At 42.3% G+C, this 14,788-nt stretch overlaps 3 protein-coding genes across 4 annotated transcripts in view; 1 reads left to right on the top strand and 2 right to left on the bottom strand.

Moving 5' to 3' along the window:
- The window catches only part of LOC308398574 (protein kinase C-binding protein NELL1-like), a 328,133-nt gene that overhangs the window by 90,373 nt on the left and 222,972 nt on the right, over positions 1-14,788 (bottom strand). The gene's annotated exons all lie outside the window — the stretch shown is intronic.
- On the top strand, positions 2,806-3,554 carry LOC308398516 (uncharacterized protein; the record flags this gene model as incomplete). Of its 2 annotated transcripts, none has more annotated exons than XM_080885184.1 (5): positions 2,806-2,853; positions 2,954-3,001; positions 3,082-3,117; positions 3,196-3,349; positions 3,427-3,554. In XM_080885184.1, the coding sequence occupies exons 1-5, from the start codon at positions 2,827-2,829 to the stop codon at positions 3,432-3,434; spliced, it is 273 nt and encodes a 90-aa protein (XP_080741310.1). In that variant the 5' UTR covers positions 2,806-2,826. The 2 variants fall into 2 exon arrangements, with proteins under 2 accessions (XP_080741310.1, XP_080741309.1); XM_080885183.1 differs by having other exon boundaries at positions 3,405-3,478.
- Positions 3,513-4,824, bottom strand: LOC308398515 (putative nuclease HARBI1; the record flags this gene model as incomplete). Its single annotated transcript, XM_080885182.1, has 4 exons — positions 3,513-3,886; positions 3,962-4,073; positions 4,147-4,262; positions 4,335-4,824. 4 exons carry the CDS (start codon positions 4,822-4,824, stop codon positions 3,513-3,515), a joined length of 1,092 nt encoding a protein of 363 aa, XP_080741308.1.

The raw sequence follows: 14,788 nt of genomic DNA, 5'->3' as shown, positions 1-14,788 counted from the left end.
TATTTTCAAGATTTAAAGATGATTTTGTCACTTTGATAATCAGGTGAGAAGTTTTTCAAATTGTTTTTCTTTTTTGCATTTTATATATTTAGTCTTTATGCTTCAAGCTCGGGTCCTGCGCCAAACCCATGCTTCTGCACAGAGATCTCGGATGTTGTTCCTGGGATCTGCTGGAGACACTCACCTACCTTGGACCACTGTCCTAGTGTCCTATCTAAAAGTGTGCCTTCACCCTCCACATCTTCTCAAGCTCTCAATTCAATTCAATTCAATTCAATTCAATTCAATTTTATTTATACAAATCACAACAGTTCCCTCAAGGTGCTTTATATTGTAAGGTAGACCCTACAACAGGGGTAGGCAACGCCAGGCCTCGAGTGCCGATGTCCTGCAGGTTTTAGATTTCACCCTGTGTCAACACACCTGAATCAAATGATTAGTCCATTACCAGAGGAGGTCATTTAGCCATTTGAATCAGCTGTGTTTGATCAAGGACACATCTAAAACCTGCAGGACACCGGCACTCGAGGCCTGGCGTTGCCTACCCCTGCCCTACAATAATACATACAGAGAAAAACCCAACCCAACCCAATCATATGACCCCCTATGAGCAGGCACTTTGGTGACAGTGGAAAGGCAAAAACTCCCTTTTAACCGGAAGAAACCTCTGGCAGAACCAGGCTCAGGGAGAGGCGGCCATCTGCAGCGACTGGTTGGGGTGAGAGAAGGACAACAGAACAACAGACATGGTGTGGAAGAGAGCCCTTGGTAGTTCTCGATCTTCTCATGTGCCTTCTTCCTGATGTTGCTATCACTTGTAAATCTACATCTGTCATTTTCCTCTGCTTGTACGCCACTACTATGTCCGGTTGGTTAGCCATCACCAGTTTGCTCGTCTATATCTGGAAGTCCGACAGAATCTTAGCTTGGTCATTATCAACCACCTGAGGAGGCGTGTTTAGGATACCAGCCACTTCTTCTCTCCGGCAGACAATGTCAATAGCAGCTGGATGGTGTAGTGGTAACACTACCCTTTGGTGGTGACCAGGGTGTCTGTATCCAGAAAGGGTGCCTAGGCTAGTAAAACTAACACCTCGTGATTCACTTTTACTTTACATAATAAATTTCTAAAACATGTCCTCATCTCTTAAGCTTCAATCGACACCTCGTTCAGTAATGTCACGCTGAACACTTCAGTAATGTGAAATTTAATGACCAGTGACAGGCCCATAAAACAGACCAGAGCATGGCAGAAATTTCAAGGGTTTTTTCATCTTTTTTTTCCTGGCAACACAAAGTCATCAAGCTTACTTTCCGCCTCAGCCTTGCTGCTCACCTTGACAAGATTCGAACTCAGCAGAGATCTGTTCCATGTCACAGGGGGAGAAATATTGACTGCCTGTCATAGCATTTAGCTTTGAAGGACATGGATTCCCTAAAATATGTTGCAGAAAATTCCCCACTTGTCTGTGGTATTCTACCTAGAGTTCAAGAGGCAGTTTACTTTTTAATTACAACTTTTGATACTGCATGCAAGTCATATGTTTTTTTTAAATGATTTCTTGGACTATTACTATTGTTATATTAAATGAAGCAGTTTGTGCACCGTTCCCCTGCTTGGCCTTCAACAGGTTGGGAAATGATGCACAAATAATATTCTTTTTCCATAACTTGTTTTTTTTAATCTTTTTTTCCATTTCCATTATGCATTACATTCCAGTATAAGACCGGTAATGCATTAGTAGTCCCGATCACTTATGTATTGCAGTATATTACAGTAATGGAAGTTGTACAACCTCTATCCCATTTTCTTTTCTGTCTGTCCTTGTTTCTTTCTCTTGTCTCTTTTCTTATTTTCTCTTGAGGCCAGGGGCCCGTTCTTCGTACGTCGCTTACTACATCCAAGATCAAATGAAACATCCAAGATCAAATCATCGCGCTAACCGTGAGCTCGCTAATCCGGTTCCCTGAACACACCTGCTGTTGACGATTACTACAGCTGGATGAAGTAATGCGCGATCACTGGGTGCCGTAAAAGGGGCTATGCATCGATAGCAGAAACAGTGATCGGCAAGCCTCTGATTGGTCGGCGAAAATGTCGAAGGAGCGCGCACAGTACTTCACCGCAGCGGAGCAAGAACTCCTGATTGAGGGATTTCAGGAGTACCAGAGTGAAATTAAAACGCAAGGTAACAGTGCGAAGGCTGCAAAAGCAAGGAGAGAGGGCTGGCAGAAAGTTGCTGACAAATTAAACGCGTAAGTAATGCAACATATTACATGGCACCATACCATATCATATTTTATCATATCAAATCATACCACATGATATCCTCTTACACATTAGAGCCACAACCGGACCCACCAGAACATGGGAACAAGTAAGAGTGAAATACAAGAACATACTACAGAATGGTAATATCCAACACTCATATTGCTGTCAGTCACTTGAAAAGACACCCCTGAAACAATCCCTGTGTTTGTGTATAACAGCAACCAAGAAAAGGGCAGAGCAACAAAAGACAGGTGGTGGTCCTGCACCCCCTCGTCACACCCCAGCAGAGGAGCTGGCCCTAAGGTTGAATGCCACCAGACCCATTGTTGAGGGCATCCCTGGGGGCAGCTCTTCCGGAGACCAGAAGCCGGGGTGCAGTAGCAGCAGCACCTACATAACTGGTGAATGGGCTCATGATTCCATGTGCACAATGTCAAATATGTGGTTGTTGCCTAAATGAAAATGCTATTCGAACTGTGACATTCATTCATTGGCACTGTGGGTTTTCTCTGTGTGTAGTGTTACTTGACACACCATCACTTTTACCTGTTCCCATGGAAGGGGTGACTGGAACATGCACAGTAAGTTGGGAGATATACATATATCTGTCCCCACCCAATTGTACAGACCTATAGGCTGTACCACACCCCTTAGTAACACCATTGTGTTACCATTGCACAGGACAGTGACGCAACCCTGTCAGATGGCTGTGGTGTGGCGGAAGACCCTGTGAGTACATGCATGAATTGGCCTGAAATACCATCTACTTGTGTACTGCCATGTGTGTCTGACTGCAGTATGATTTGCAGGCCAAGAGGCCGGCAGAGAGGCCTGCTGATGCAGAGGTGGGCAGTGTTGTGATCAATTATACTGCCTATATGACATGTATTCCCCGTTAAATGTTGTCACCACAATTGACACAGGGTGACATACGTCTGCTCTACAAGAGAAGTCTCCAGCAAAAAATGGAGTATACTGAGCTGAAGAAACAAAAGCTCCTAGGTGAGATCGAACTACAAGCCCTAATGAGGCATAAACTACAATTGGAAATCGAGGTGCTTCAAAAGGAACTCCAGAGTAAGTAGGAATACATGTTCATACGGAGCACTATTGCTGACCCTGCGTGACGCAGTATACATGCTCTGTTTTCCCAGGCAACTGATGACTGGCCTGTGTGTGGTGGGACAGACAACGATGCTCAAATAAACGTCAATAGAAAATGTGTCATGTCATGTTTTTATTATGCGAAATTGTGTTGCACAATCCTGTCCCGTGCAGCTCTGCCACTAGGTTGGTCCAGGTGCACTGGCTGGAGGTCATCATCAGGCTGCACCTCCACCACGGGGGTCCTCTCTCTTCTGATGGTGGCAATGTTGTGCAGTACGGCACATGCAACAATAATGTCACATGCCCTGTCAGGTGCAACCCTCAGGCGTTTTAGACACTGGAATCGTTCCTTCAGTTGCCCAAAGGTCATTTCAATGCGTGCCCTTGTCCTGGCTAGGGCTGCATTGTAGCGGGTTTGTGGCCCAGGGTTGGGGTCAGGGAACGGTGTCATGAAGTACTGCCTGCATGCATAACCTCTATCTCCGAGGAGGATCCCATCGTAGGCCCCTGTGTAATGAAGAAATGCTGTTATGTTAGGCCCGACATGAGTATGTAGCATCAACATAAGCCTCTTTTACTTACCACGCTCAAATGATGTGCATAACCCTGACTCTCTGAAGATCCGTGAGTCATGCACTGATCCGGGCCATTTTGCTTCCACATTTGTGATATGGCACATCGAGTCACACACCATCTGTGGGATTCCATTATGTGTGACCACACTCCTCCCATCGTATATTGCCATCTGGAGTGTTAGTATTGCTCACCTGCACATTTATACTGTGGCCCCCCTTTCGGTTGACAAAGTCCCCTTCAGTGGGGCCTGGGGGGGCCTTGATCGCAATGTGTGTGCAGTCTATGGTGCCAATCACATTCGGGAAGCCTGCGGACGTTGGAGCTACAGTTACCGACATAGGTCATGATTGCATCACATTCACTATCCAATTTACTGTACCTGCAATGGCGAAAAAGCCCTGTTTGACGACCTGTGGTCTTAAGTGGCTTGGAAAAACCACAAACACACCCAGGAAATGCTTGAGTGCCAGGTACACTTTGCGAATGGCCCGGCAGACGGCACTTTTCCCAACGTTCTCTGCGTCTCCACAAGTGTACAGGAACGTGCCACTCGCAAAGTAGCGCAAGGCAATGCACACAGTTTGTGCAGTTGTTAATGCCCGACTACGGTGGGTGGTACTCTTAACATGGGGATCCAGCAAGTTGGTTAGGTAGATGATACCCTCACGGGAAAATCGGTATCTCTCTATGAGCACACTGTCGCGCTGTGCTAAAGGATCCTGTCTATCCCGCAATATACGTTGGATTCTGAACACTCTCCTTATCACTCTTGCACCTTCCGCAATGGGTGGCTCGCGTAGAAACGGACAGGACATGGCTGCGACAAACTTCCCACTTCCACCTTCGCTTTTATAGCCGTGGTCTGTCATCTTGATTACACGACGTAATTTGCTATTCCTCTACTGTGGAATGTGTGTTGCATCTGGCGTGATCACCTACATGCCATAGCGTGATTACTCGTACATTTCCCTTTTTTTAGGGACTGACCTGTATGTATCTGTGTGGAATCAATAAAAGGATCAAGTGCTGCATTATCTTTAGTTACATTGATGTTATTTATTTGTGGTGAAACGGTGGCGGAATGTCGCTGTTGCTTTCGTATGATGACGCGGACATACCTGCGTGGCCGCGATCTAATCCTGTTTACATAAAGTAAACCTGCTCCCGAGCAGGTTTACGCTTACGGCTCTGTTGCTATGACAGCAAGTCCCGGATGAGCTTCGGGGAACCGACTGATCCAGGATCACGCGAAATCGTCAACAATCTAATCCGGCTAACCTACTTAGCGAGGTACGAAGAACGGGCCCCAGGTCACTGTTCCCATGCTCTCAAACACAATCAGTATCAAAGTCACTAGTCCATTGACCCCCTCTAATAAACAGGCACCCTCCTTAGGGTCTAAGAGCTGTTTTTCCTTTAGAGGAGGCATGCAGTGGATCAGTTCCCCGTGTGTCTGGTCTAAAGTTATTAAAAACTGCACAACTGTTCTAAAAATCTAGAAAGAAATCATAGTGTATATTATAGTATACACTACACTGGAAACAAATGGTACACCTAAAACACGGCTGCGCAGCCATGGAAACACCACCAAGCTCCTGGCACACAGTTTTTGTGCAGATGTTAATTTCAGAGGTCGTTTGGAACTTTTATCCATTATGCAATGGGACTGAAAAGACTGAATTTAAAGATCAAGAGGTCTGTCCCAGTACTCCCACGTCCATATAGTGTGTCTTCCCCCCCAAATAAAATACACCACTGGTACTTCACTATAATTAATGGGGCTTTAATTTTATTTTCACATCATATAATGTGTTATGCACCTAAGTTGCATTTGCGTGCAATTATTGACCTCTTAAAACATAAGTGCTTCACATCATGCTGGATATAGTATGTTTGTGTGCACAATGCACCTGACCGCACAGTTTAAATCCTTTCTGTGCAATAGCAGCAGCTCATAATTGAAATACAACTCCTTTGATACCCAATGAATTACACAGCTAAAGGCAATAAAGACATTCAGGTTGCAATTCACATTAATGAAAGCATGTTCCATTAATGTGCTCTGTCAGTAAACATCCCTCCCATGCATAGTCACAGTCACATATTATTTTACGCAGGTCGGTCTGTATTCAGCCAAGGGAACAGGAAGACAATGCATCAAAGAAGAAGAGACAGTCTTGAGAAAAGGAGCATAACATGATTACAGACATCACTTTGGATGGTTGTACAGTCTGGTGATGAGCAAGAAGAAACGCTCCTTACATTGAACCTTCACAGCGAAGCTAAATATAAACACCAGCTTTCTCAGAGGGAATTACAAATGGATGAAAGTGAGGAGTAAGGGAAACTTTTCTGGCCCCTTCCCTGCTTTCCCAAACTGCGTTTGATGGGCTTATTAAATTGGCTGGTGCCTGGCCAGTTTAACAGCATGACCCCTATTTTTGAACGTTTAATATATACAGGGAGAGTTGCCAAGGTTTTCAGGCTCGTCACACCTGGGCTGCACAATCATTAGATGTATAATTGGAATTCGATTTGATTAAATTTTCATTAAACATGTAATGCATCTTGGGGTGGGGGAGGGAGGGGGGGGATACAGCCTTTTTCATTGCTGGTTTTAGAAGAATATATGTGGCAACTGATGCATGAAATTAATGGCAGCTTCTTTTGGTCAGCCATACAGCAACAACTGCGCAGATTATGAACAGCAGGATTAAAAAAACAAAAAAAAACAAGTATTGATTATTAGAGTGCAGATGAGGACAGAAGAGAAATATACGTCTTCATCAGCATGCTGCTTAGCTGATGAAGCTTTTTTTTTTTTATGTTATTTAAGTTAATAATGTAAAAATAGCACCACTTTTTATAAGATGAAGGAACAATAGGCAGACTAATGATATTGGTGTGATTTTTTAAAAACATACTTATATTAAAAAACTGATAAAAATGTAACAATTTCAAGCTTGAAATCTTTCAAGACTGGAGATTTCTGTAAAGTGGAAATATTATAGTGCTTGCAAGGTCTGCCCTGATTGTTTTAATGTCATTCCAGGCACAGCTTATGCTTCTCAGAGCTGTCATTAGTCGAGATAAATGTTTTCAGATGAGAACAAACAACAAAAATTCATTTAATTTAAACAACAATATAATTTTTAACATAAAAAACATTGTTGCAGCTGAATTTTACTTGTAGTCCTTTTTAAAAAAAACAAAACAAACAAAACCCTTGAGTTATTGGATCTGCCATTATTTACCTCACAGAAGCTAATGTAAATAAATTTATTGCAACTAACACACTAACCAACCAACCTGATAACATCAAGTTCTCTACTGGCATAAGAGCGCACTCTTCTAAAAACTTTAACTTAAATCCAGCTTCACAGAAACTTTTAAATCTTTGTCAGTTTTTGAGAGCAGGGCTCAATGGTGTACATTGGCCTTTATACATGTACTGTTTCATGTCCACTGCGAGCCTTATCAGCACCTACTTAATGCAGAAAGCAAATCATCTAACACCCAGACATTATAAGTGCAAGTATAACATAATTATAAAGTGGTAAATCATAACATCCTTGTACTAGCAAAACATTTGAGCTCTTGTTCACTTGTGAAGTTAGAACAAATTACCTTAACTATACTCGGTTTTGTTGTTGTGTTTGATTCCATTAGTGCAGCTGGGGTAACAAAGGGATTAGCAGTCATCCATGTTACCAGGACAGAAACAAACCATACGGACTATAATAACCAAAGCAGCCAATCTGTAGCCTAGAAGTGTCACTAGGAACATTTTGTTTGACTGCAATTAGCATGTTTGTGCTCACATTAACCAGCATACAAAAGCAAAGAATGAGCGTGCTGAGAGCTCACAATCAGAGGTGCCCTGAAGGAAAAAAAAAAGACACCACACTCACTTTCTAACTACCTATTTGGTGTTCTAATTACAGCAGGAAAGCCCCTGTTAGCTTAGCACTGAAAGAACATGAAAGTTACTAAAAAGCATAACAGAGACTACAAACAAGGCAACACAGGGACATGGTCAAAGGAATGCCTAGGGTCAGTGATGTTTGTTTATTCATTTTTTTGCAAACTTAAAACTTGTATGGTGATATAATACATGGCGGACACAAGTTAAGACTTTGTGTGTATTTGTGTGTGTAAATATATGCTCACTGGCCACAGTTGAACAGGTACACCCGTTTAACTGACTGTTAATGCAAATATCTAAAGAGCCAGTCATAGAAAGTTCAAGGTGAGCATCATAATGGAGAAGGAAGGTCATTAAAGTGATTTTTATTGTGGCATGGTTGTTAGTGCCAGATGGGTTGGACTCACATACTGATCTATTGGAACTTTCTGACATTACCATCTCTGGGGTTTACAGAGAATGGTATGAAAAAAAAATACATCATCCTCTGCGGACCTGCTCTCTCAGTAAAAATGTTTGTTCATGTAAGAGGTCAGGTCAAGCTGGGAATAGGAAGGCACAGGTAACAACCACTCATTATGACTAAAGTATACACAAGAACATCTCTGAATGCACAACACTGGACAACAGGATTGGAAAAAACATAGTCTGGTCTGATGAGAATTTCTGCTGTGTCATTTGGATGCCAGGGGCAGAATTTGACATAACGAGAAAGCACGAATGGTTCAGGCGGCTGATGGTGCAGTGGTGTGGGGAATATTCTCTTGACGCGCTGAGCATACCACAGTCTACCTGAGATCATATCCATCCCATGGCCTTAATGTACCCGTCTTCCGATGACTGCGTTCACGAGTATAACACACCATGTCTTTAAGCTCACATCCTCTCAAACTGGTTTCCTGAACATGGGAATGGGTTCACTGTACTCAAACGACATCCAAAGTCACCAGATATCAATCCAATAGAGCATCTTTAGGAACTGGAAGTTCACAGCATGGATGTGCAGCCAAGAAATCTGAAGCAACTCCATGATGCTATGCCGTGTCAAGTCAATACTGAAAAAAAATCTGTGACGAATGTTTCCAGCACCTTGTTGACAGGAAAAATTAAAGCAGTTTTTTAGGCAAACTTAGTATGTAGGGGCTGGTGAGTGTAAGTACCATGTTACAGCACAGAAACACTGCATACGATCCATGCAAGCAAGTGGGTTAGTGCGGGTACAGCACCTTTTTTAAAACATATGGTTTGACTGACAAGTGATCCCTAAGGTGTGGAGTGTGAACACCAGTGATAATGACAACATTATTTTACAAATCATGCACATATAATCCCTCCTACATCAAATGCCCTTTAAATAGGGACACCAGATGTTATTTTGAACATTCAGGCAGCAGGTAAACATCCCAGACTGCTTTAGGCTGAATACAAACTTCGAGAGGGGAAAGTACAGAAGCCTCACACTTTCTGCCACCTCTCTTTCTCCCTCCATTCTTCCAGTGTTTCTGCAGAGCTGCTTGCTTACTTCTATAGAGGTGAAATCAAGTGGAACCACAATTACCTTGGCCTCCTATTGTTTATATGGTGCTGTTTTCACAAAGGACAATCCCCTCCACCAAGCAGGAGAGAGACAGTTGAGAAAAACGAAAGCAAAAGATTATACATGTTGTGTAAGGGAACTATAGCCAGTGTTCCTCCAAGGAAGGAGCTGCTCATATTGTAATACTAAGGGTGGGGCCTGGAGTAAAGTAAGCTTGTGGTCTGTGGGTGGAAGAAGTTGATTGATGCATCATGTCTGTTGAGACACATGTGATACATCCATGAACTCTGTCCAGAAGCAATGGTAGGAAGAAGCAAACAAACAAACATGCAAGAGTGAAGGACATTTTTCATTTGCAGTCCCTCTCTGCCTCATTTCTGCTTGGAAAGTATATCTGGTAATTCCTTTTAGCATTTGTTTATTTTTTAATTCTTTCACCTTCCTGAGAGCTTGACAGCATCTGTAATTAACAGCTCAGTCACACTAGAGTAAAAACAGCAATGCAATCTCATTGTAACTACAAAAAAAATTCATGGATGCAACAACCGCTGGGCAACCACTTGCAACTGTGAGGTGACTGCATGACCTGCATGACTGGTGACTTGCATGACTCGTGTTTCCAAACTTGGACTGGAATCACTTTCAGACAGATTGGAGAAGAACTACGGTTCCCAAGTAGCTAAACTGCCATCCTGCATCAACTACGCCATTACTTAAGGGCGATTGTGGCTCAAGAGTTGGGAGGTTGCCTTGTAATTGGAAGGTTGCCGGTTCGAGCCCTGGCTCAGACAGTCTCGGTCGTTGTGTCCTTGGGCAAGACACGTCACCCGTTGCCTACTGGTGGTACTCAGAGGGCCCGGTGGCGCCAGTGTCCGGCAGCTTCACCTTTGTCAGTGCGCCCCAGGGTGGCTGTGGCTACAATGTAGCTTGCCATCACCAGTGTGTGGATGACTGGATGTGTAAAGCGCTTAGGGGTCCTTAGGGACTAGTAAAGCGCTATACAAATACAGGCCATTTACCATTTTTACTTGCAGAGGGATTTTCCTGAGCGACTTCCTCGCTAGCCAGACTGCATGGTGGTCCTCAATATAATTCAGCTGCTTCTTAAAAAGGAACACATCCACAAACTCTACCAAGCAACTGGTTAAAGCATTTGGCGATTTATTTATCTGCAAATATTTGAAATAATATTTGAAAAGGAGAAACGTATAAATGGTGAAACACTGCCTCCTGTTAGGTGGCGGGTGCATGCAAACAGGAATAGGACCCAAGATGCAGACTCCAAAGACAAACTTAAACCAAAACAGCTTTAATGCTGAACTCAAACATAATATAACTAGAAAAAGGTCAAAAATAAACTAACACCGGCGGATTGACAAAACACACAGCAAAATAAACGGTAGATCGCGACACGGACACAGAGAAACACAGGGCTTAAATACACAGAAGGAGCAATCAGGGAATGAATAACAGGAGGGAAACACAGCTGGGGCAAATCAGAACTGACGAGACAAAAGGAAGCGTAAACTGAACACACTGAGATAAGACAGAGACCTTCAAAGTAAAACAGGAAACACATAACACAGACTCACATGCAGGCACTACAGAGGGAACAGAGACGTGGGACCAGGGCAGACACAAACACTGACTGAACACGGGGATATAGGAACTAAGGATACACAGAGACGCGAACTAGACAAGGGGATACAGGTGATAGGGGAGACAGAGCAACTAAAGAAGACAGAGACATAAACCATAAGACAGAACTCAAAGAAACCAAAGACTAAAAAGTATAAATAATATAATAAACTCAAATACCCTGGGTCAACGACCCAGGCATCCTAACAGCCTCCATTATATTTAATAATTGAAGTTCCACAACTGCAAAGATTGAAGCTAATTTGCAGTTTACTGAAAAGCTTGGGTTCACTTTCTCCATGCTAATTGCCTGATAGAATAAAAGACAAGAAAAAAACTGGTTTCCAGTTTTGTGTCTCCTCCTCAATGCAGTTGCAGCAATATCATTACCAAAAACCTTTTAAGATCTAGACACAATGCAGAATAACAATACAGATTCCAGCACAAGCAACCAATTACACAAGCTAAAGTGCAATCACATTAACATTGTGAAATATGAGCAGTCACCACCTTAAGCTGTGAACGCTAACTCTGTTTTACATCCATGCACAAGATCTGACACCCCCGGGGAGAAGCTGAAGGAAAAGCAGGAAGGTTGAAAAGGGAGACAGCGAGACGATTTATCTCTCCCAGCAGATGCAGAGAGTGCTCCTTGGGCTCCCAGTCAGCTGCCAGGACAGTTTACAAGCTGCAAAATGGATTGATTGTCCATGGATCCTTGTCCCTGCATTGCTGCCAACTGCGAGCTAATTAAAGAACACTTTCTCTGGAGGAACACTGAGCAGCAACCAAGCACATTCTATTTACTCTTAAGAAAACATGCTGCCCTAAACAAAAGGATCAATCTGTAGCCTGCAAGACACAAGTTACTACAATGATTTCTTTTTTACTTTGAAATCATGAATAAATATACATCTTTAAAACACATAGCAATAGGAAAAACATTCGAGCAAACAGGGATGACACCCATTACCTCGGTATTGTCAGTCTGCCTTTGCAAGTGCATGCAAAATGCACAGGGCAATCTGTAACCTACCTAATGGAAAGAGAGGAACGTTTTAAACAAGCTATGCTAGACCAGTAGTCAGTGCAATGTATACTGTAAAACAGCTTTAAATCTACAGATCTACATTTAAACGGAGCATTTGTGCTGTTAAAAGTGGGCATATATTTTGCTGAAGCTGCTTCCGTACTTTGTCCTGACATATACCTCTGAGAAGGTCGGGGAACAATGCTGTTATATGTTTGTTCATTTTAATCAAAAATATCTAGGGTAGAAAAGCCATTAAATGAATAAATGGCAGCAATCAGCCATTCTTATTCCATCACATGCTGAACTTTAAAGCTTTAAAAAGACAACTGCTGAGGCATTTATCAGTTTGCATTCACTTCTGTGTATGCTTTAATTTCAGATAATGAAGTAAAAGTTTCAGCAGGACAGTTGCAAAGCAGCAGTGCCTGGTGGCTGATGGACACCAACATGCTTTTTTTTTTTAAATGCATGTGAATCATTAGACCAGCAGCACGAGTCAGTGTGAAAGCTGCAGCAAATATTAAGAGCTACTGACACACATGGGAATCATAGTATTATCTGGACCCAATTACGAGAATCACTCATTCATTTTTATTGTGTACTCTCCTCAAGAGCAAAATGTAAACAAGCGCCTTGACTAGGAGAGAGAGAAATCGAGCTGTGTTAATGTCCATGTCCAACTGGTAGATGGACATTGTCCATCCATTTTCCATTTTAGTCCTGCTTGACTTATCTGCAGCCTTCGATACTAATGATCATGCTACTTGTATTAACAAACAAAACTGGGTTGGCATCACTGGTAGTGCTCACAAATGATTTTCTTCTACTTATCAAACAGACACTTCAGAATTCATATTAATCAGCGTATGTCCTCATCTGCACTGCTAGTATGTGGAGTCCCCCAGGGCTCAGTCCTTGGACCAATTCCGTTTTCTTTATATGCACCTATGGAATCTCCTACCTATGCAGATGATAAACATTTATAGTTTGGCAGCCTCTCCTGCCTCAAAGAATGTATTCAAAATGCATTCATCTCAATTCCTGTTAAACTGAGGTTCTAGTGCTTGGCCCAGACAATTTCTCTGAGGTTAGTGATGTAATCATCACTCCCCTGACCAATAACATGAACCTTGGTATCTGTTAAAAACCTTGGCATCATCTTTGACCAACACCTGAATTTTGAAAACCAAAGGTCACACAGTCTTGTTTCCTTCATCTCAGAAATATTGTAAAAATCAAACCTTTACTGTCATTCAATCACCTTGAACTTTTTGTTCACACTTTAATTTTCTCCTTGATTATAATAATTCAATTTTCACGTGTGTCTCTCAGTCCTCCATAGCTCGTCTCCAATTAGCAGCCTTGCTGCTGCATTCTGCACTAACAAAAACTAGCAGGCGGTCACATATTATACCTATCCTTGCAATCCTTCACTGGCTTGCAGTGAAATTTAGGATCCACTTTAAAATTCTGCTATTAACATATAAATCTCTACATGGACAGGCCCCTGCTTATATAACAGAGATTCTAAGACCTTTTCAGTGTAGCCGGCCTTTCCCATCGTCTAAACAGTGTCTCCTAAATGTCATTCGCTTTGATTTTAAAACCAGAGATCATGCTTTTGAGGTTGTTGCGCCCAAACTGCGGAACAGCTTTCCTCAGTGAATCGGTTTGGCTCACTCTGTTATTTCTTTTAAATGACAGCAGAAAACTCATTTTTATAGGTTAGCATTTCCTTAATCTCCCCCCCTTCATTTTTGGCCATAGTTTGCAACAACTTGTTGGAATTCGTGTCTGCCAGCATGGCTGATTATGTGTCTGTTTATGTGCCTGTATGTTTGAACATATACACATATCTTAAATGTGTGGCTTTTATTTGAACTGTGAAGCACTGAACTCTGTTTTGAAAAGTGCTTTACAAATAAAACTATAAAATAAAGTAATACAATTATAGTTATTATCTGTTGTAGATTTATATTTCATGATTTCATGATTTTTCTGTTTATGGTTAGGAAAGAAGCTTTAACCTTTTTACCGTTATGCATAAAATAACATTATATGAATAATCTGGGACATTTTAATTCGTGGATCTCTTTCCGGGAGAACTAAATTCAACAGATGTTACAGAGTCACGAGTACAGTCTGAGTCACCGTCATTTATTTTTGTGTGTTGCTCTTTACTGTATCTTTGCAGCAGACAGACCTGAAAAGGTGGTGAAACAGCAGATCAGACAGCTAGCTGCTTAGTTCAATATCCAGATTGGCAGCATAAACCCCTTGAAATATGGTATGTATTTTAACCATAGTCTATATACTAAATATAGACTGTGACAGCGACCCATTTTTTTTAACTTGACAATGTGAAGCCTCAGCATTAATCTCACCACCACGTTAGTCTTTTGGATCCTGAGGCATGAAATTTAGATGAACAGGTGGATTTCTAAATTATCAGCTAATACTAACAAGCTTGGTTTGTAAGCGGCATTCTGCATGGTTCCAATGACACACTCATATCGGTTATTTAGTGGAAGCTGTGGAAGACCTCCTGTTTGGTACCGGTACCAAAGACCTCCCATCCCAAGGACCTCAGCAGCTACAGGCCGGTAGCCCTGACATCGCATCTGATGAAGACCCTCGAGAGGTTGGTTCTAAACCATCTGCGCCCCGGTGAGGTCTTCATTGGATCCACTGCAGTTTGCT

Source organism: Rhamphochromis sp. 'chilingali' (genome assembly GCF_963969265.1).
Source record: "Rhamphochromis sp. 'chilingali' genome assembly, chromosome: 6".
NCBI lineage: Eukaryota > Metazoa > Chordata > Actinopteri > Cichliformes > Cichlidae > Rhamphochromis > Rhamphochromis sp. 'chilingali'.
Note: the sequence above shows the minus strand (reverse complement) of the source record. Positions and strands in the feature narration are given on the sequence as shown.